The sequence below is a fragment of the Abramis brama genome (assembly GCF_963993115.1).
Source record: "Abramis brama genome assembly, chromosome: 4".
Taxonomy (NCBI): domain Eukaryota; kingdom Metazoa; phylum Chordata; class Actinopteri; order Cypriniformes; family Leuciscidae; genus Abramis; species Abramis brama.
This window is the reverse complement of record NC_139966.1, coordinates 44,357,467-44,371,695: the sequence shown is the minus strand read 5'-3', so window position 1 is coordinate 44,371,695 and position 14,229 is coordinate 44,357,467. Positions and strand designations below refer to the sequence as shown.

The following is a 14,229-nucleotide window of genomic DNA, read 5'->3' as shown; positions in this document are numbered from 1 at the left end:
CACCCATGCTAAAGTTGACTAAAAAGAGGAATAAAAAATCATATTTTGGAAATTGAACTTAATGCCTTAATTTAAAAAATTAGGAAAAATCCAACCTTTAAGGACACCAATTTTCTTTGTGAATGAATAATGTATCGTAAATAAATAAATGTTCTTCCTTAAAATACATGGTGCATAAGTGAGTACACCCCTATGTTAAATTCCCATAGAGGCAGGCAGATTTTTATTTTTAGGTTTTTTTTTTTTTTTTTTTTAGGATACTATGCATCCTGATAAAGTTCCCTTGGCCTTTGGAATTAAAATAGCCCCACATCATCACATAGCCTTCACCATACCTAGAGATTGGCATGATTTTATTTCAGTTAGCCTAAAAGCTAGTTTGATTTGCATTGAGAGATGATCTTATGGAAAGTACCCCATGCCAATCTCTAGGTATGGTGAAGGCTATGTGATGATGTGGGGCTATTTTAATTCCAAAGGCCAAGGGAACTTTATCAGGATGCATAGTATCCTAAAAATTAATTAAAAAAAAATACTTAAAAATAAAAATCTGCCTGCCTCTATGGGAATTTAACATAGGGGTGTACTCACTTATGCACCATGTATTTTAAGGAAGAACATTTATTTATTTACGATACATTATTCATTCACAAAGAAAATTGGTGTCCTTAAAGGTTGGATTTTTCCTAATTTTTTAAATTAAGGCATTAAGTTCAATTTCCAAAATATGATTTTTTATTCCTCTTTTTAGTCAACTTTAGCATGGGTGTATTCACTTATGCATTGCACTGTATATATATATATATATATATATATATATATATATATATATATATATATATATATATACATATATGAAGAGTTCAGATGCAAAAGCCTCTTAAGTGCCATCTGAAAATTTCTTCTAGAATGGTCATTTTTATCCAGCTTGTATATTTAAGTTAAGTAATTTCACTTAAATGACAATTAATAGGTCATTTTCATTGCCATTTAAGTGAAATTACTGAACTTAAATATACAAGCTTGATAAAAATGATTATTCTAGAAGAAAATTTCAGATGGCATTTAGAGGCTTTTGCATCTGAACTCGTCTATACATGTGTATATATATATATATATATATATATATATATAAAATCTCTTTTGAATTTTGCATGAACGTATACATCCTTCAAATATGCTGCTGACAGTACAGTCTACTTCAGAGACTGTAAAGAAACCAAACCAGAGACACTCCCACGAGATAAAAGTGTCCAAGCCCATTGTGACCAACACATGGGCAGCACCTTCAGGAGGAATCTCAAAGCCAACTGTGGCAGCACTGAGCTTGAGTGAAGGAATAGTGTGGATGTGTAAATCTGAGTAGGTCACAGAGTGAAAACCGTGATATGAGTCCATGATGCACCTGAGTTGTGAGGCCTCCCCCAGGGTAAAGCACTTAAGCTCTGTACGCCTCAGTCCAACCAGCTGTCCGACACACGCCACACATCTCAAAATGAGAGGAAGAGTGGCAACTACCCCAGGGCAGCAAGCTTGAAATATGCATGCCTTCCCCTTCATGATGGCAAAAAGCTTGCAGACATGGAGAGAACAAACGAGAGGGCCACAATTGAGAGAAGATTTGAAGAGAGAAAGAGGAGGTAGAGAAGGAGAAAGGGAGGGCTCTGCATCAACTTTTAGATACTTGACAGGGAATATGAGAGAGAAAGATATATTTAAGGAAAAGGTCATTTTCTCATGGCTCGGTGGCTGCGGAGGCCTAGCAGGTGCAGGCGGCACTGCCAATTATCTGTATTATCCCTATCCCTCTTCTTTATCTCCATGTATTTGGTCATGTGACAACAAAGGACCAAATGTTTGAGGAAAACGGCCTTCATTAGCCTTTGACACAATGAGCTGCGGGAGGCCAGACACAGTCGATGGCGACCGCCAAAGCTTCACTGGGATTGACAGAGGGAAATGTATCCTGAGCTCTTCCTCTTATGCAACAGGCATGTGGTTGAGCTCCAGGTCTGTTCTCTTCCCTCTCCAAACAGGCATCGGGCTCAGTCGTGGCTCAAGGCCGGAGTGAGAGCGGGCAACAGGCCTTCACACATGTTTATCCAGCCCTGGCCGCCCCACGGTCCAGCTATTGTACTGCTGAGCGGGACAGAATGGGCTTGCAGGGGTGTCCGGGCGTCTAGAATGACCAGCCCAGCAGGAGGGATGAGAGGCCAGACAAGCTGCTTTTATTTCTGCCTGGCCTGATATTCATGGAGCTTTATTCCACTCAGATAGCTCTGGCCTCCTGCTGCCACACTGGCCAAAGGGAAAGATACCTGTTATGAGACTTATACGCTATCAGAAAAAGGCACAAAGCAGTGGTGGTAGCTAGACCTTGGGTTCAAGAACCAAGGACCTTCAGAAGCGGGCATAAAAAAAGCACTTGAAATGCAACAATGTAGTGAGGGATGGAGAATTGAGGGCATTGTGCCAGCTTGCAAGAGTTATGGGTTTTCAACCTAAAGAACATCAAAACCAGTACATAACAAAGACTATTAGCTCTGGATGAAAAATGTACACAGGTGTTCCAACTTAATTCGCATCCACAAACACATACCTTGGGCTTTGGTGGTGGGGTGCTTCTGTTTTTCTCGCTCTGGCCGCTGGTGGGCGAGTGTGTTCCGGTTGCCAGGTTGGCCTGAGGCACAGTGCTGTGTTTGGCCCCCGGAGACACCTGCATGGCAGCTAACTGAGCTGCATACAACTGCTGCAAAGAGACAGAGAGAGATAGAAAGAGAGAGAGAGAGAGAAGGGACAGAAGAGTGGATGAAGAAGAGAGAAAGGTCCATGAATAAATGAATACACAGAACGCACAAAAAAACAAAACAGGCTAAAAAGCTGGTTTGGCCATTAGTGGAGAGGGCTGATGGTTGTTTATGTGTGAGGGGACAGAGCTGTCACTTTATGTTCCACCATCCGGCCTCAAGGGGCTACGCTAACAGCTAGCAGACGCCTGAGTGAGACATGTCCCCGCCAAGGTGCATCCTGGGAAAAAACGCACTCACCATAAGGGTCATATTCACTAAGGAAAGAAAAGACTGAAAAAGGGCCTCTCAAGGTGAAAAACTGGTGGATGTGTTTATGTAAAGAGAGAAGTTGTGAATTTCTCTGCCACTGAGAGTGGAAACAAATGCCGGACCCCCTATTGATTCTTTTACTCTTGCTTAAGAATGCACACCAGGACAGAAGGACCCATGAGAAAACTCTCTTAAAACTCGAAAACATATCTGCCAGCATGATTCATTGAAATGCAGCATACTGCCATTTGACAGAATAAATCAAAATTTTGCTCCTTTTTATTTCCATTGTTTCAAATGTATTAAATGACAGATTGATATAGTGGCTGATCTTTTGTGATTAAAGTAACCATGAACACTTGGCCAATAGTTTCATCAGTAAAAAATATATCAGCTTCATTAACAGTAAATGAACATTTTGAAAATGTCTACATTTTTTTAAATCAAATAAAATCAAATAAATTAGCAGTATATAAAAGCTTATACAAGTAGTACATTTAAGTATTTAAATATAAGTGTTTAAGTTTGTTTCCTAATTATATTGTATTTATTTCTAACACTTAAACACTTATATAATAATTAATAATTGCATGTATTTTTGAATGAATTAAATTTAATTAAACAGAAGTGTTATGTATATTATCTACATGCATATATTAATATTATATTGGCTATATCAATTCTCTAGATATTGTCATCTGCATAACCAATGGAACAAACCTGTATCAGTCAACCACAAGCAATAACATCTCCCAACTGTTAAATGCGGAGCTCAGGGATGTGCTCTTCTAAACAGTGTATTTGTGGACCAGAGCAAATGTTTCTACGGTAACAGGCAGACAGTACAGTGGCTGGACATTGCATAAAACAGATTCCCGGAGCTGTTTGGGCAATTCCTGCAACAAGTACGTTTGTGTAGCTTTCATGTGCAATTTCGAGGACTTTGAGAAAAGCAAAGAATGAATTGAGAGAGGGAGCTTTTTATTGTATTTGTGGGAAAATATGAGGAACCAAATCTGTGTTTACAGTAGCTGCAGAGACGGGCTGTTTTTTAAATTGTATTTTTCTCTTCAAGGTTTGGAAGCGAATGGCTGTTTGTGAGTAAAACTTCCGTCCTTCTGTTCGTCTCTGGCTGCCAGCCACCAGCAGGAAACAAAGACTGGTTTATGCAAATGTCCATGGCAGTTCTATCTCTCTCTCTCAACCTCGACAGCACATTCTCCACAATCTTCTGTCGGCCGTATCTGCTAGAATTAAATATTTCTATCAGATGAGAACACAGAGATTAACACACCATCATGCTGAGAGACATATCTCCATACAGAACATCTCCATCCACTCACACTGGCTTTTATCTGCCTAAATTTGCACCGCAGAGAGCTAATAAAGTTAATAAGTACAGTTTTTTTTTTTTTGTTTAAAAAGGGACACTGCTATATTAACTGTGTGTATAAAAGTAGAGGTGCACTGAATTAAAAAAAAAAATCTCTGGTATATATTTAATTATATTTATGCTATGGCCAACCGATATGATGCCCAATATTAAATCTACACTATTTTGCCTGTTTAAAAAAAAAAATGTCTACAATAACCTTAGATAGAAACAATATGCTGTTTCAATTAGTAAAAAAAAAAGTGATGTTTAATATGACCTACTTTTGCCTAATTATTTCCTACAATTATTGCACTACTTATGTTTGATAAAAATATGATCACTGATATATTGTGCATCCCTAATAAAAGTACTTACTGTATACACTGCTATTTGTAATATTTGATTCTGATCGGCTTTCCACAGCTAAACTGTATAATCGACTGTTGTCCTATGAAATTCATTTAATTTAGCTCTTGTATCACCCTTTTTCCTAACATAAAATAATTTCAGCTCAAATCTATACTTTATGTGGTTAGTAATGAGCGGGATAATGTACACTCAGTCAGTCATTATCTTTAAAATGAACACTGACAGGGTGATTCTTCTATTTTTATTCCTCACTTAGGTTGTGCACAGACATACAGCACTTCAACACACACACACTTGGATTTTTTGATCAGGAGGTGACCTCAGTGTGTGAGCTGTAGTCCACACAGGGGAGCAGGACATGAAATAAAGCTCTTGTTGGTCATTTCTGTTCAATTACTCCCACCATGGCCCCTGGTTGTGTGTGTGCCTGAGCGTGACATACGGCCCCTGTCGGAGCTTGCCCTGTCTGTGTGTGCGTGAGAGGGCGAGATGCTCTGTGTCCGGTCCACTGCATCAGACTGCTTTATTTTCTTTCTGAATTGAGTTCTATTACAGGGCCAGCTCTTGTCAGTCACAACCACTAGACCGACACACATACACTTCACTTCCAACAGGGCCTGCCACTGAACACGCTCAAAGCGCTGCCACTCCGCCGTCAACGTGAGCAAACAGGAAGTGACAGCACAATGCCCCTCGAGTGCCCACGGGCTCACGTATGCACACGCAGCGAGAATGGGGGATGAAGGGGTGGCTGATCTCAAAAGTGGGGCTGTAACAGAGGAATTTAAATGTCAGCCTTACACAAAAACACACACACACACACACACACACACACAGGGGTGCTGAATGGGGGAGGGTGTATCTGTGAGGGATTTGATAGGACTCTTGACTCCTTCAGTCAAGCTGCGTCCTTTTGAACTGTTAAAGCTTCTCCCCTTGCTTCTCTCACTCTCTCTCTCTCTCTCTCTCTCTCTTTGCTAATCCCCACAGAGGAGTATTAGGCCAGCTCTAATTCTCTAACCACAAGTCTCTCTGTGTGTGTGTGTGTGTGTGTGTGTGTGTGTGTGTGTGTGTGTGTGTGTGTGTTTAAGGCAACAAAGGTAAGAAAACGCATACCGCCAACACAGAAGGCGAACACACAAGAAAGATCTGCAGGCCTGTCTGATCTAGTGGGTCAAATGTGACTCCATTGAGTAGTGTGTGTGTGTTTTTAACGTGTCTATATGCAGGATGACAAGAGGAGATAGATTGGCATTTGCGCTTTAACTCGTAAGGCTGATTGGAGAGTATTAGTGTTGGTGACACATGTTTTAACAAAGCCACCACCCCATCCTCGCTAAGTCCCCGTCCCCTCCCTGAGCACAAGAAGACGGGCTGCTGTCAGCGCTATCCAGCGGAGTGGATCTGTGTGTCTTTATGTGGCTGAGCAGACATCTCTCGCTCTCCAGTAATCCCCTGCTTTACTCAGATTATGAGCTTCTTTTCCCATCTTGCTTTGTTGTCAAAATGGAAGCAGTTCGGAGTGATCCTCTAAGCTATTGTCATTTTGGTCACCGCTGGCTATTGTGCGTCTCATGCTTTTTCCATTGTTGTCAATTCTTCCTATTCTTGTTATTTTTTTGCGCTAAACTAAACACTGGCTGTCAAGTTCTGTGCCATTTTGATTAGTGCGCCAGGCAGGATGAACTTTGACATGAGTTGCGTTTGACTGAAGCCGCTGCCAAGAAATCTCCCTCTTAAGTGTCAATTAGAGCTAAAGCTAGTGTTTACAAAAAATACAAAAGCTAAATTAAAATCTATTGTGAGGTGGGATAATTTTTTTCTTTTCTGCTTAATTTTTTTTTCTTTTTCGGATTGTCAAGGAAGAGACTCAGTACTCTGTCCAGGTTTTAGGTCCGCTAGTGGGAAGCTTTGAGGCAAAATAACATTCTCATTGTGTGATACACTGGGAATGTTATGTAAGCTTTTATGTTGTGGAGCAGATAGGGCAAGCTGAACACGATCAATCCAGCCCTGCTATCTATTAACAGTGTCACTGACCTCATCGTCCTCGGACAATGCCACCAGATCACTATCTGAAAGGAATTCGCGGCGCTTATCGTGCGTACACATGCAAGTGGCGTCAAAATAATAAAATCACTGGGGGTTTGAACTACAAATGGAAATACATGTACTATTTTTTACGGCTGATATAAGGCATTAAATACAGTCTCCCTTCTCGCTTTCTCTCTCTCGTTCTCCTGTGTGCTACAGTAATCCGGTGCAATATGGTCCAACATCTGCCTCTACATATGATGGCTGACCTCCTCCATTGACCCACTTTATACCTCTTCAGTATGCTGCTCGCAGCTCATACCTTTCTATTACTCCCCTCCTTTTCTTATTTTTCTCTTTATCTCTCTCTCTCCACTTCCACTTTCCAACAAAGTCATAGTCACTGTCCCTCAGCTTCTGTGTGTGTGGTTTTGGTGGGTTACGCAGGTTAATTTAGGTGGTTATGGAATATTAGGCCAGTGTGAACTGTGGCCGCAGTTGTGAAAAGTGGTTTTGTGGCCAGGTTTAAAGACTGCTGCAGTGACTAATGGCAAACACCTTTAAGATAGTGACCCCTAGTGCAATGACTCCCTCTCACTCACATGCACACACACACACACACACACACTTAGAGGACTTGTTTAATGGCCGGTGTGTAGGTGAGTAGTCTCATACAGCTGTGACTTCATCCGTCTGGCATCTACAAGTGTGTTTGTGTGTTGAAATATAACTTGGAAGAGAATTGTTATACAAAATTAATCTCTCTGAAAACTTTGGACACTACACAGGACGCAAACGCCTAATTACAATGTGTTAAAATTAAGTTACAATAATGCGCCACAAATTACAATCAACAAAGCTGTCTACACTGTGAGTAACCAAATGCTGCATGCCTTCAGTTGATGTGCTGCACAGCAACTTCAGACACTTTATTTTCCTACTGAATATGTATTGTACTTATATATAGAAACATACTTAAATAAGCATTCCTCTAGTCCAGTAGAGCATGGTGCTAGCAATGCAAAGGTCTTGGGCGTGATTCCCAGGGAATGCATAAACTGATACAATCTATACCATAAATGCAATGTATGTCGCTTTGAATAAAAGCATCTGTCAAATGCATTAATGTAAATAACCAAATGCATCAAAGCCAGCTTGTGGTCATTCTGGTCTTCTGCCTACTAAATGAAATCATCATTAGATCTCTATATGTATTATACAAACAAAAAATATCACATTTTAAATATAGTATAGTTGAGAGGACATAAAGTGCATTGAGAAGAGGGGCAAGAAATTGCAAGCCAGATTCAGCACATCAGGTTGAGTGCTCAAACTACTAAACCATGGCTCGTGGAATGACCAAGGCAAATATTTTGGGCCTCTCATCGTGTTGTGGGGTCTGAAGATGAGACGCGCAAATGCGCAGATTGTCCCAGAGGAAATCCAACGTGCTTCTGTCTGAGACATCTGTATTTAGGTTAGCCTTAGTAAATCATTTTCTTTGTGACAAAGCCCTAATCTCTCTCTCTCTCTCTCTCTGAGTGTGTGTGTTGCAAGGGAGATTTGAGGATGGAATGAGAGAACAGTGGCATTGGAAGTTGTTGTTTTTTCTCCAGTTGTTTTTCTGGCAAAATCCAATTGCGGCTGACAAAGCTGTTCAATCTGGGATTTTTTTGAATCTTAACACGAAGGAACATATGGAGACAAGCTCAGAAGCAGATAAAATCAGACAGGACAAGATTCTTGCAGTAAGCCAGTCATACGGAGCACAGAGGGGTGAGTGCACAGACAGAGAGAATAAAATAAATAAATAAATAAAATAACAGAAAAAAATATCCTGTTTTATTTACCTGTTATCCAGAGGCCACCTGGGAATACCACCTGTTTCTGTGTGAGTGTGTATGTGTGAGAGCCATTTATACCTCTTGCATATGCTTAAACTATGATACAGATATGCAGGTGCATATCCTTACATGTGTGCACGTAAGTGCAATGCCCTGTTAAAATTCACTCTAATGTGCATCTAATGTTTGGCTAATGGTGGCAGGGTGAGTTTGGCCTCTTAGGCAGTCACTTTAATTGGTAATAGAGGTAACAGAGAGGAAGGGCCGGGCCCGTGTGGGTCCCCAGGTAAGTGCATTTCTACAGCCAGGCTCTTAACCTGGGGATCAGATGCAGTCCGTTAATACTTTTCTTCTCCTTCCAGAGACCAAACTAGGGAGGAAAAGGAAAAAGGACAGACGTGGAGACGCATGTTTACTGCGTTTTCAGTTTCAGAGCAGCACAGTGAGGCTGCATTAGGGTTTGACTCTATTCAGACAGCCCATAATATCTTTTTGTGTTTGCTCTCTGTTCAGTGTCCCTCTGTGCTCTGTCCCCCTTAAAACAGTTTCTATGGTACCCTTCGCTCCACAGTGAACAATATCAGCACCCCAGAGCCAGCAGTGCGGCATTCTCTCTCTGGGCTCTGGCCCCTCACAAAGGCCCATTTCTATGGCAACTTGCAGTTGGCATGAGGAAAAGAGTTGGGGAGAACAGTGGGCATTGTTGTTCTCTATCGGGATCACAAAACAAAAAAAGGGGGAAAAAAAACTAGGGAAGAAAAAGAGATTTTGTTTGAGAGGTTGGGAAAAATGGACTGAATCTCCACAGCAAAAGGACATACACACAAACAAAACCACAAGATGGACGTTACCTGCAGCTGAAGAGGGCCGAGCCCAGGCGTTGCCGCAGCAGCGGCTGCCATAGTTGTGGGGATCAGCTGTAGAGGGTAAGGGTCACCTGAGGAAAAGAGCATTATGGGTATGTCAGATGCTTTAGTTTTTTTTTTTTCACACATCACCCTTTCGATACCCAACACTTCTGCACAGGGTCTGGGCCCCATCCCCCTCTCCTCTCCTTCGATGGAGCGACAGATTCACTGCTTTCTCTTCTGTCGGTAAAGACCTCCATTGTGAAGTCCCCCCCTCCATTCTAATGAAAGGCTGATTGTGTGGCTGCAGCTCTAATACCCCGAGCACAATAGCAGTTGAAGGCTAAGGCATGATAAGGAGAGGACGGTAATTAACGAGGTAACGTCAGCGCCCCGTCTCCTCGGGCCCCGCACAAGAGCCTCTGCGTTGGAGAGATGAATCAGAACACGAGGAGTGAATAGCGAGAGTTATTAGCGTCCACCTGCAGATATGGGCTTTATAATTACATGACCGGGAGGTAAAGGTCAGTCCAGTTCGGCTAGAGGAGGTAGGGGGGTTATTAGCGTTGCGCTGAAAAGGCCTGTGACATGAGAAACCACGAGTGTGCTCTCAAATCGGTTCTGCAGTTTTTTGAGTGCAAAGCGTGATGAACAATGGAATGATGTCGGCCAAAAAGGGAGGAGAAGTTGGATACAAGCGCTCTGAGGAAGAACAGAGGGGAGAAAATGTCTCAATGTCCAAATAGATGGCCTTTGAAATATATCATATTAAAGTGACACCATCATTCTGTTATTTTAAAAGACTCAGCGATTTATGGAGTATTTTAAAGCCAGCATAAATGTGCCCTTCGCCCATGATATCCCACCATTCTCTGCATGCAGTAAGGCAGAATTGGAATGGCATCTGATGGAAGTACATTAATAAATGTTCATTTTTTTATTAAAAAGATATATTATTGCTTTAGTACAACTGAAATGAAATTTTTAATGTGCACGTAAATGCACTTGTTGATAAGGCAGCGGATACAGCCCGGGACTCATAGAGTATCTGTTAAAGGGGTTTGTAGAGGAAGTCGGACCTTGTCTCAGTAAGCAATAAACCAGACGCTCCTATCAGTCAGTCCAAAACATTTTTCCCATACACCCCCCCCCCCCCATCCGCTTAGTTAAAGATTGCCCTGGACCCAATTCAAGGATGTATTCTGGGGAGATGTGTGTGTTTTGTCTTTTTTTCTTGTCTTTCTCTCAGTCCCTAAACAAATACAAATATTCCAGCTATTTTATATCTCTCCTGGGTACAGCTGTAACAAAAGAGCAAAACTAAGAAAAGCAAACATGTTGCTGTTGGCGAGAAGGCAGTATCTTCAGACTGACTGGAAGAGCTCCGTGGCCTGGCTCCGGGGAGCAATGGGTGGGAACCAGCATCCCCTTAGTCCAGACCCTGCGACCAGAGGGATTTCATCCCCCTTTTTTTCCCTCTCTGGTTTTGAGGGTTCAAACGACGGCTTCCTCCCCCGTGAGCAAGCACTGTAATGGTAACTAAATGACATGCGTAATTGAAATTTTGGGCAGGGTTTGATGGTGCTGCTGGCTGTAATTGAAATAGAGGGTTTATGGTTAGGAGGGAGGGAGGGAGGCCGTTGGGAGGAGGAAGAGGGTGGGGGGACTTGTTTGGGAAACTGTGAAGCGCAGTGGGCGGAGCTGGAGATGCGGACCGGTCCGTCTCACAAGGGAGATGTGCGTTTATGAGAGTGTGTGCAAGTGTGTGATCTATGCAATGTTTGTGTGCACGCGTACAGTTGGAGAGGAGTCGGAGGCGTGTGCGAGGCGTACTGGACGCGTGTTCTGGCGGCCGCCCGTGTTAATATGAAGAAACCTGGGGCAGGTCACTCTACCCCCCCGTGAGAGCGCGAGCGTTCTGCTGCTGCGCTGCTGGCACTTGCCGCCTCGTTTCTCGCGGTAAACAACACATTGCTTCACAGTTGGACTGCTACGGCCAAAAACACAAACCCCAGAGGAAGTTTTCTTTTTTTTCCTGTTCCTACTTTTGAACAAGAAATACAGAGACACAAAAGCAAGCGAGTTTGTCTAGTCTGAGAGTCTGTCATGTGCGGGAGATGATGGGCATCAGTGGTGTTGGCTGATCTTAATAACACACCAGACAGGAGGGAGATGCTGCCCAACATTGGGTTGAAGACTCCGCTTTCAGCAATCTGGTTTGAAATCTCTAGTGTGAACAATAAACTAGACTGAAGTCTTTAATTTAACAACCCATCACTGAAATGCTGCTTTAATACTCACTGCAGCCCGGTTTGTAGTTGAACCCTGGAGGAAGTAGAAATCCTTGTTGTGCTGCAGCGGCCGCCAGAGTCCTCTGATCTGGAGGAAACACAGGTATCATCAGCGGAGGCAACTGACCCTGGACCTGCTGAAGAGATAGAGAGAGACAGCAATTATGATGTTAGTCATGAACAAAGAGGCTAGCCATAATACTGTAGGTCAACTATGAAGAAATCTTTTCAACCAAAGTCCTAGCCTCAGCTTCAGACCACCCACAGTTTGATCACTGACCATCTGAGGCCATTTTGGACATAAATTGGTCCAAATCTATTGGATATTTTCTTCACCTAAATGGATTATGAAGGCAGAACAACCGGTGGTTAATTACTTTACATGTTGATTAGACTTCCTGTCTAAGTGGATAAGGAATAAGCTGCAAGGTAGACCACACTTTGGCGACCTTCACACTGCAGCTAAATTCGGTTGACAATTCACCTTTTAGTGACAAACACATTCTACAACCGAATTAACTCCTGAAAGTTAAGTAGTAGTGACAACAGCATTAACAAAAATTCTGCACAGTCTGAACGGAGTCAAACTGAACAACTAGTTGTTAATGACGTCAATGAGAGATATGAGAGATGACAGACAAGAGATACATCTCTGATGCATGTTAAAACACTCCTTTAAGCATAAACAAAACACGACGCCTCCATCGAAAATTGCTGAACACAAGAAGTCACTTGTCACTGTAATATTACTTTAGTCAGAATAGCGGACACCAAACACACGAGACGCCAGAATGTTGATATGGTTTCCACGGTGTCAATAATTGCAGTTTCGGAAGAGATTTGTTTTTCGTACACACGGAATTATAATTTAGGGGACTCACTCCCACATTTAATTGAGGTTGTCACTCCTGAAACTTGCACCTTTATGTCTGGCTACACTATGCACCTCTCTAGCCAGTTTATTACTAGGGTGATTTCAAATACTGTGCTTGTCCAGCAACTGTCACCTGAGGACAAGTGAGATATGGACGGGTGACTTTTGGGATAGTTGGTCCCCTTGACTTATTGTCACATAAAGGAGATTCTTCACGATCTGGCAACAGCTGGCCTCCATTTCTGCAGAGCACCATGCTCGGCACCTCGCCACACCACTTCACAAGGTTTCCAGGATTAAAAAAGGGAGGAAAGAGGAAAAAAAACAAGCCAGAGACTTTGGCAAAGGGAGAGTCTTGAGACACACAGGCCCAAAGAAGAAGAGGACAGATGGTTCTACTGACGAGAAAAACACAAAGGCTCCAAAGGTGACAATCGTCTATATATGAAAGTGACATGCTCTAAGAGGAAAGGAGGCAGTTTATCTCAGTCGCATGTTAAGATAAACAGAGGTTCAACTTTTATTTTATCTCATTCTCTTAAGTCTCAGTAGCATGTCTGAGGATTTTTGAATTCCAACCACAGAGCAATCATTCCTCCATTTTGGTTAACCACAAACGGCAGGCCTCCTGTTCCCAGATCAGGAGGCAGTGGCGTTTTATAGTTGCGTTACGACAGGACCCCCCACGGGCTGGTGCAGCTCTAACTTCCAGTCCTAATTGGACATATGCTCCTCTGGTTTTGCCTGCGTCTTCTCAGTGCGAGCTAAGGCTCTGTGGACACAATAGCATGTGCTAGCCAACGCGCATGCGTGTGTTTGTTCTCCAGTGGTTTTGAGCATGGAGTGTTTTTGTGGCAAATTACAATCACACGCTCTTCTCTTAAAAGCATAGACATGTAAGCAAGTGTGTGTGGGAGCATATGGAATTAAAGGCTCGTGGATCTCCTCAAAGCGTTCGAACACACCGTCATGCTGTTCTCTATTCAATCAACGTAGTAAATAGCATTACCCACGCAGAGTAGGTGAGGCTGATATTGACATTTTCAGGCCCTGTTAATGCAGTTTGATGCATTCAGTTGACATGTATCATGAACTAGAGAACAAAAGGACTGAACTTTACAGTTGCTTTCAAAGGAGATTTAAATTTGAAGGCATTGAATAGTTAGCATTGCTTGTAAAACATCTCTTGCATTGGTTGGGGACAGGAACACATGACGTTGAAACAAAGTGGAATATTCTTGAACTGGAACAACGTGCCTCAACTGTAGGGATTGGATTGGTAATAGTTTAGGGAAAACACTGTTTGAGGGGTTGCAACACCACATCACACCCAAACACGAATAGAGGACTTCCCTTATTGTCTTTGTCGTAACTCACTATTAAAACGGTTGAATATTCCAGAAAGCTTATGGCAAAAGTGTCAACTCCAGCTGCAAGCTCTATAAAGGTTTATTAATCAGACAACAGCTGGCTGTGGAATTCCATTCTGGCTCTTTGAACTCTCTGTTCGGAAGAATGGCTCACTTGAAAAGCTT

The 14,229-nt window shown here is 42.4% G+C and overlaps 1 protein-coding gene across 9 annotated transcripts in view; it reads right to left on the bottom strand.

Annotated features, from left to right (window-relative positions):
* sox5 (SRY-box transcription factor 5) overlaps positions 1 to 14,229 on the bottom strand; it is a 202,461-nt gene that overhangs the window by 14,441 nt on the left and 173,791 nt on the right. For 8 of the 9 annotated variants that reach the window (XM_084111806.1, XM_084111809.1, XM_084111807.1 and 5 more), the window contains 3 exons: positions 11,831 to 11,957; positions 9,533 to 9,618; positions 2,600 to 2,749 (listed from right to left, as the gene is read on the bottom strand). In XM_084111806.1, coding sequence (XP_083967932.1) covers positions 2,600 to 2,749; positions 9,533 to 9,618; positions 11,831 to 11,957 — 363 coding nt within the window. The remainder of the gene's footprint in view (positions 1 to 2,599; positions 2,750 to 9,532; positions 9,619 to 11,830; positions 11,958 to 14,229) is intronic. The other variant, XM_084111805.1, reaches the window with a different exon arrangement.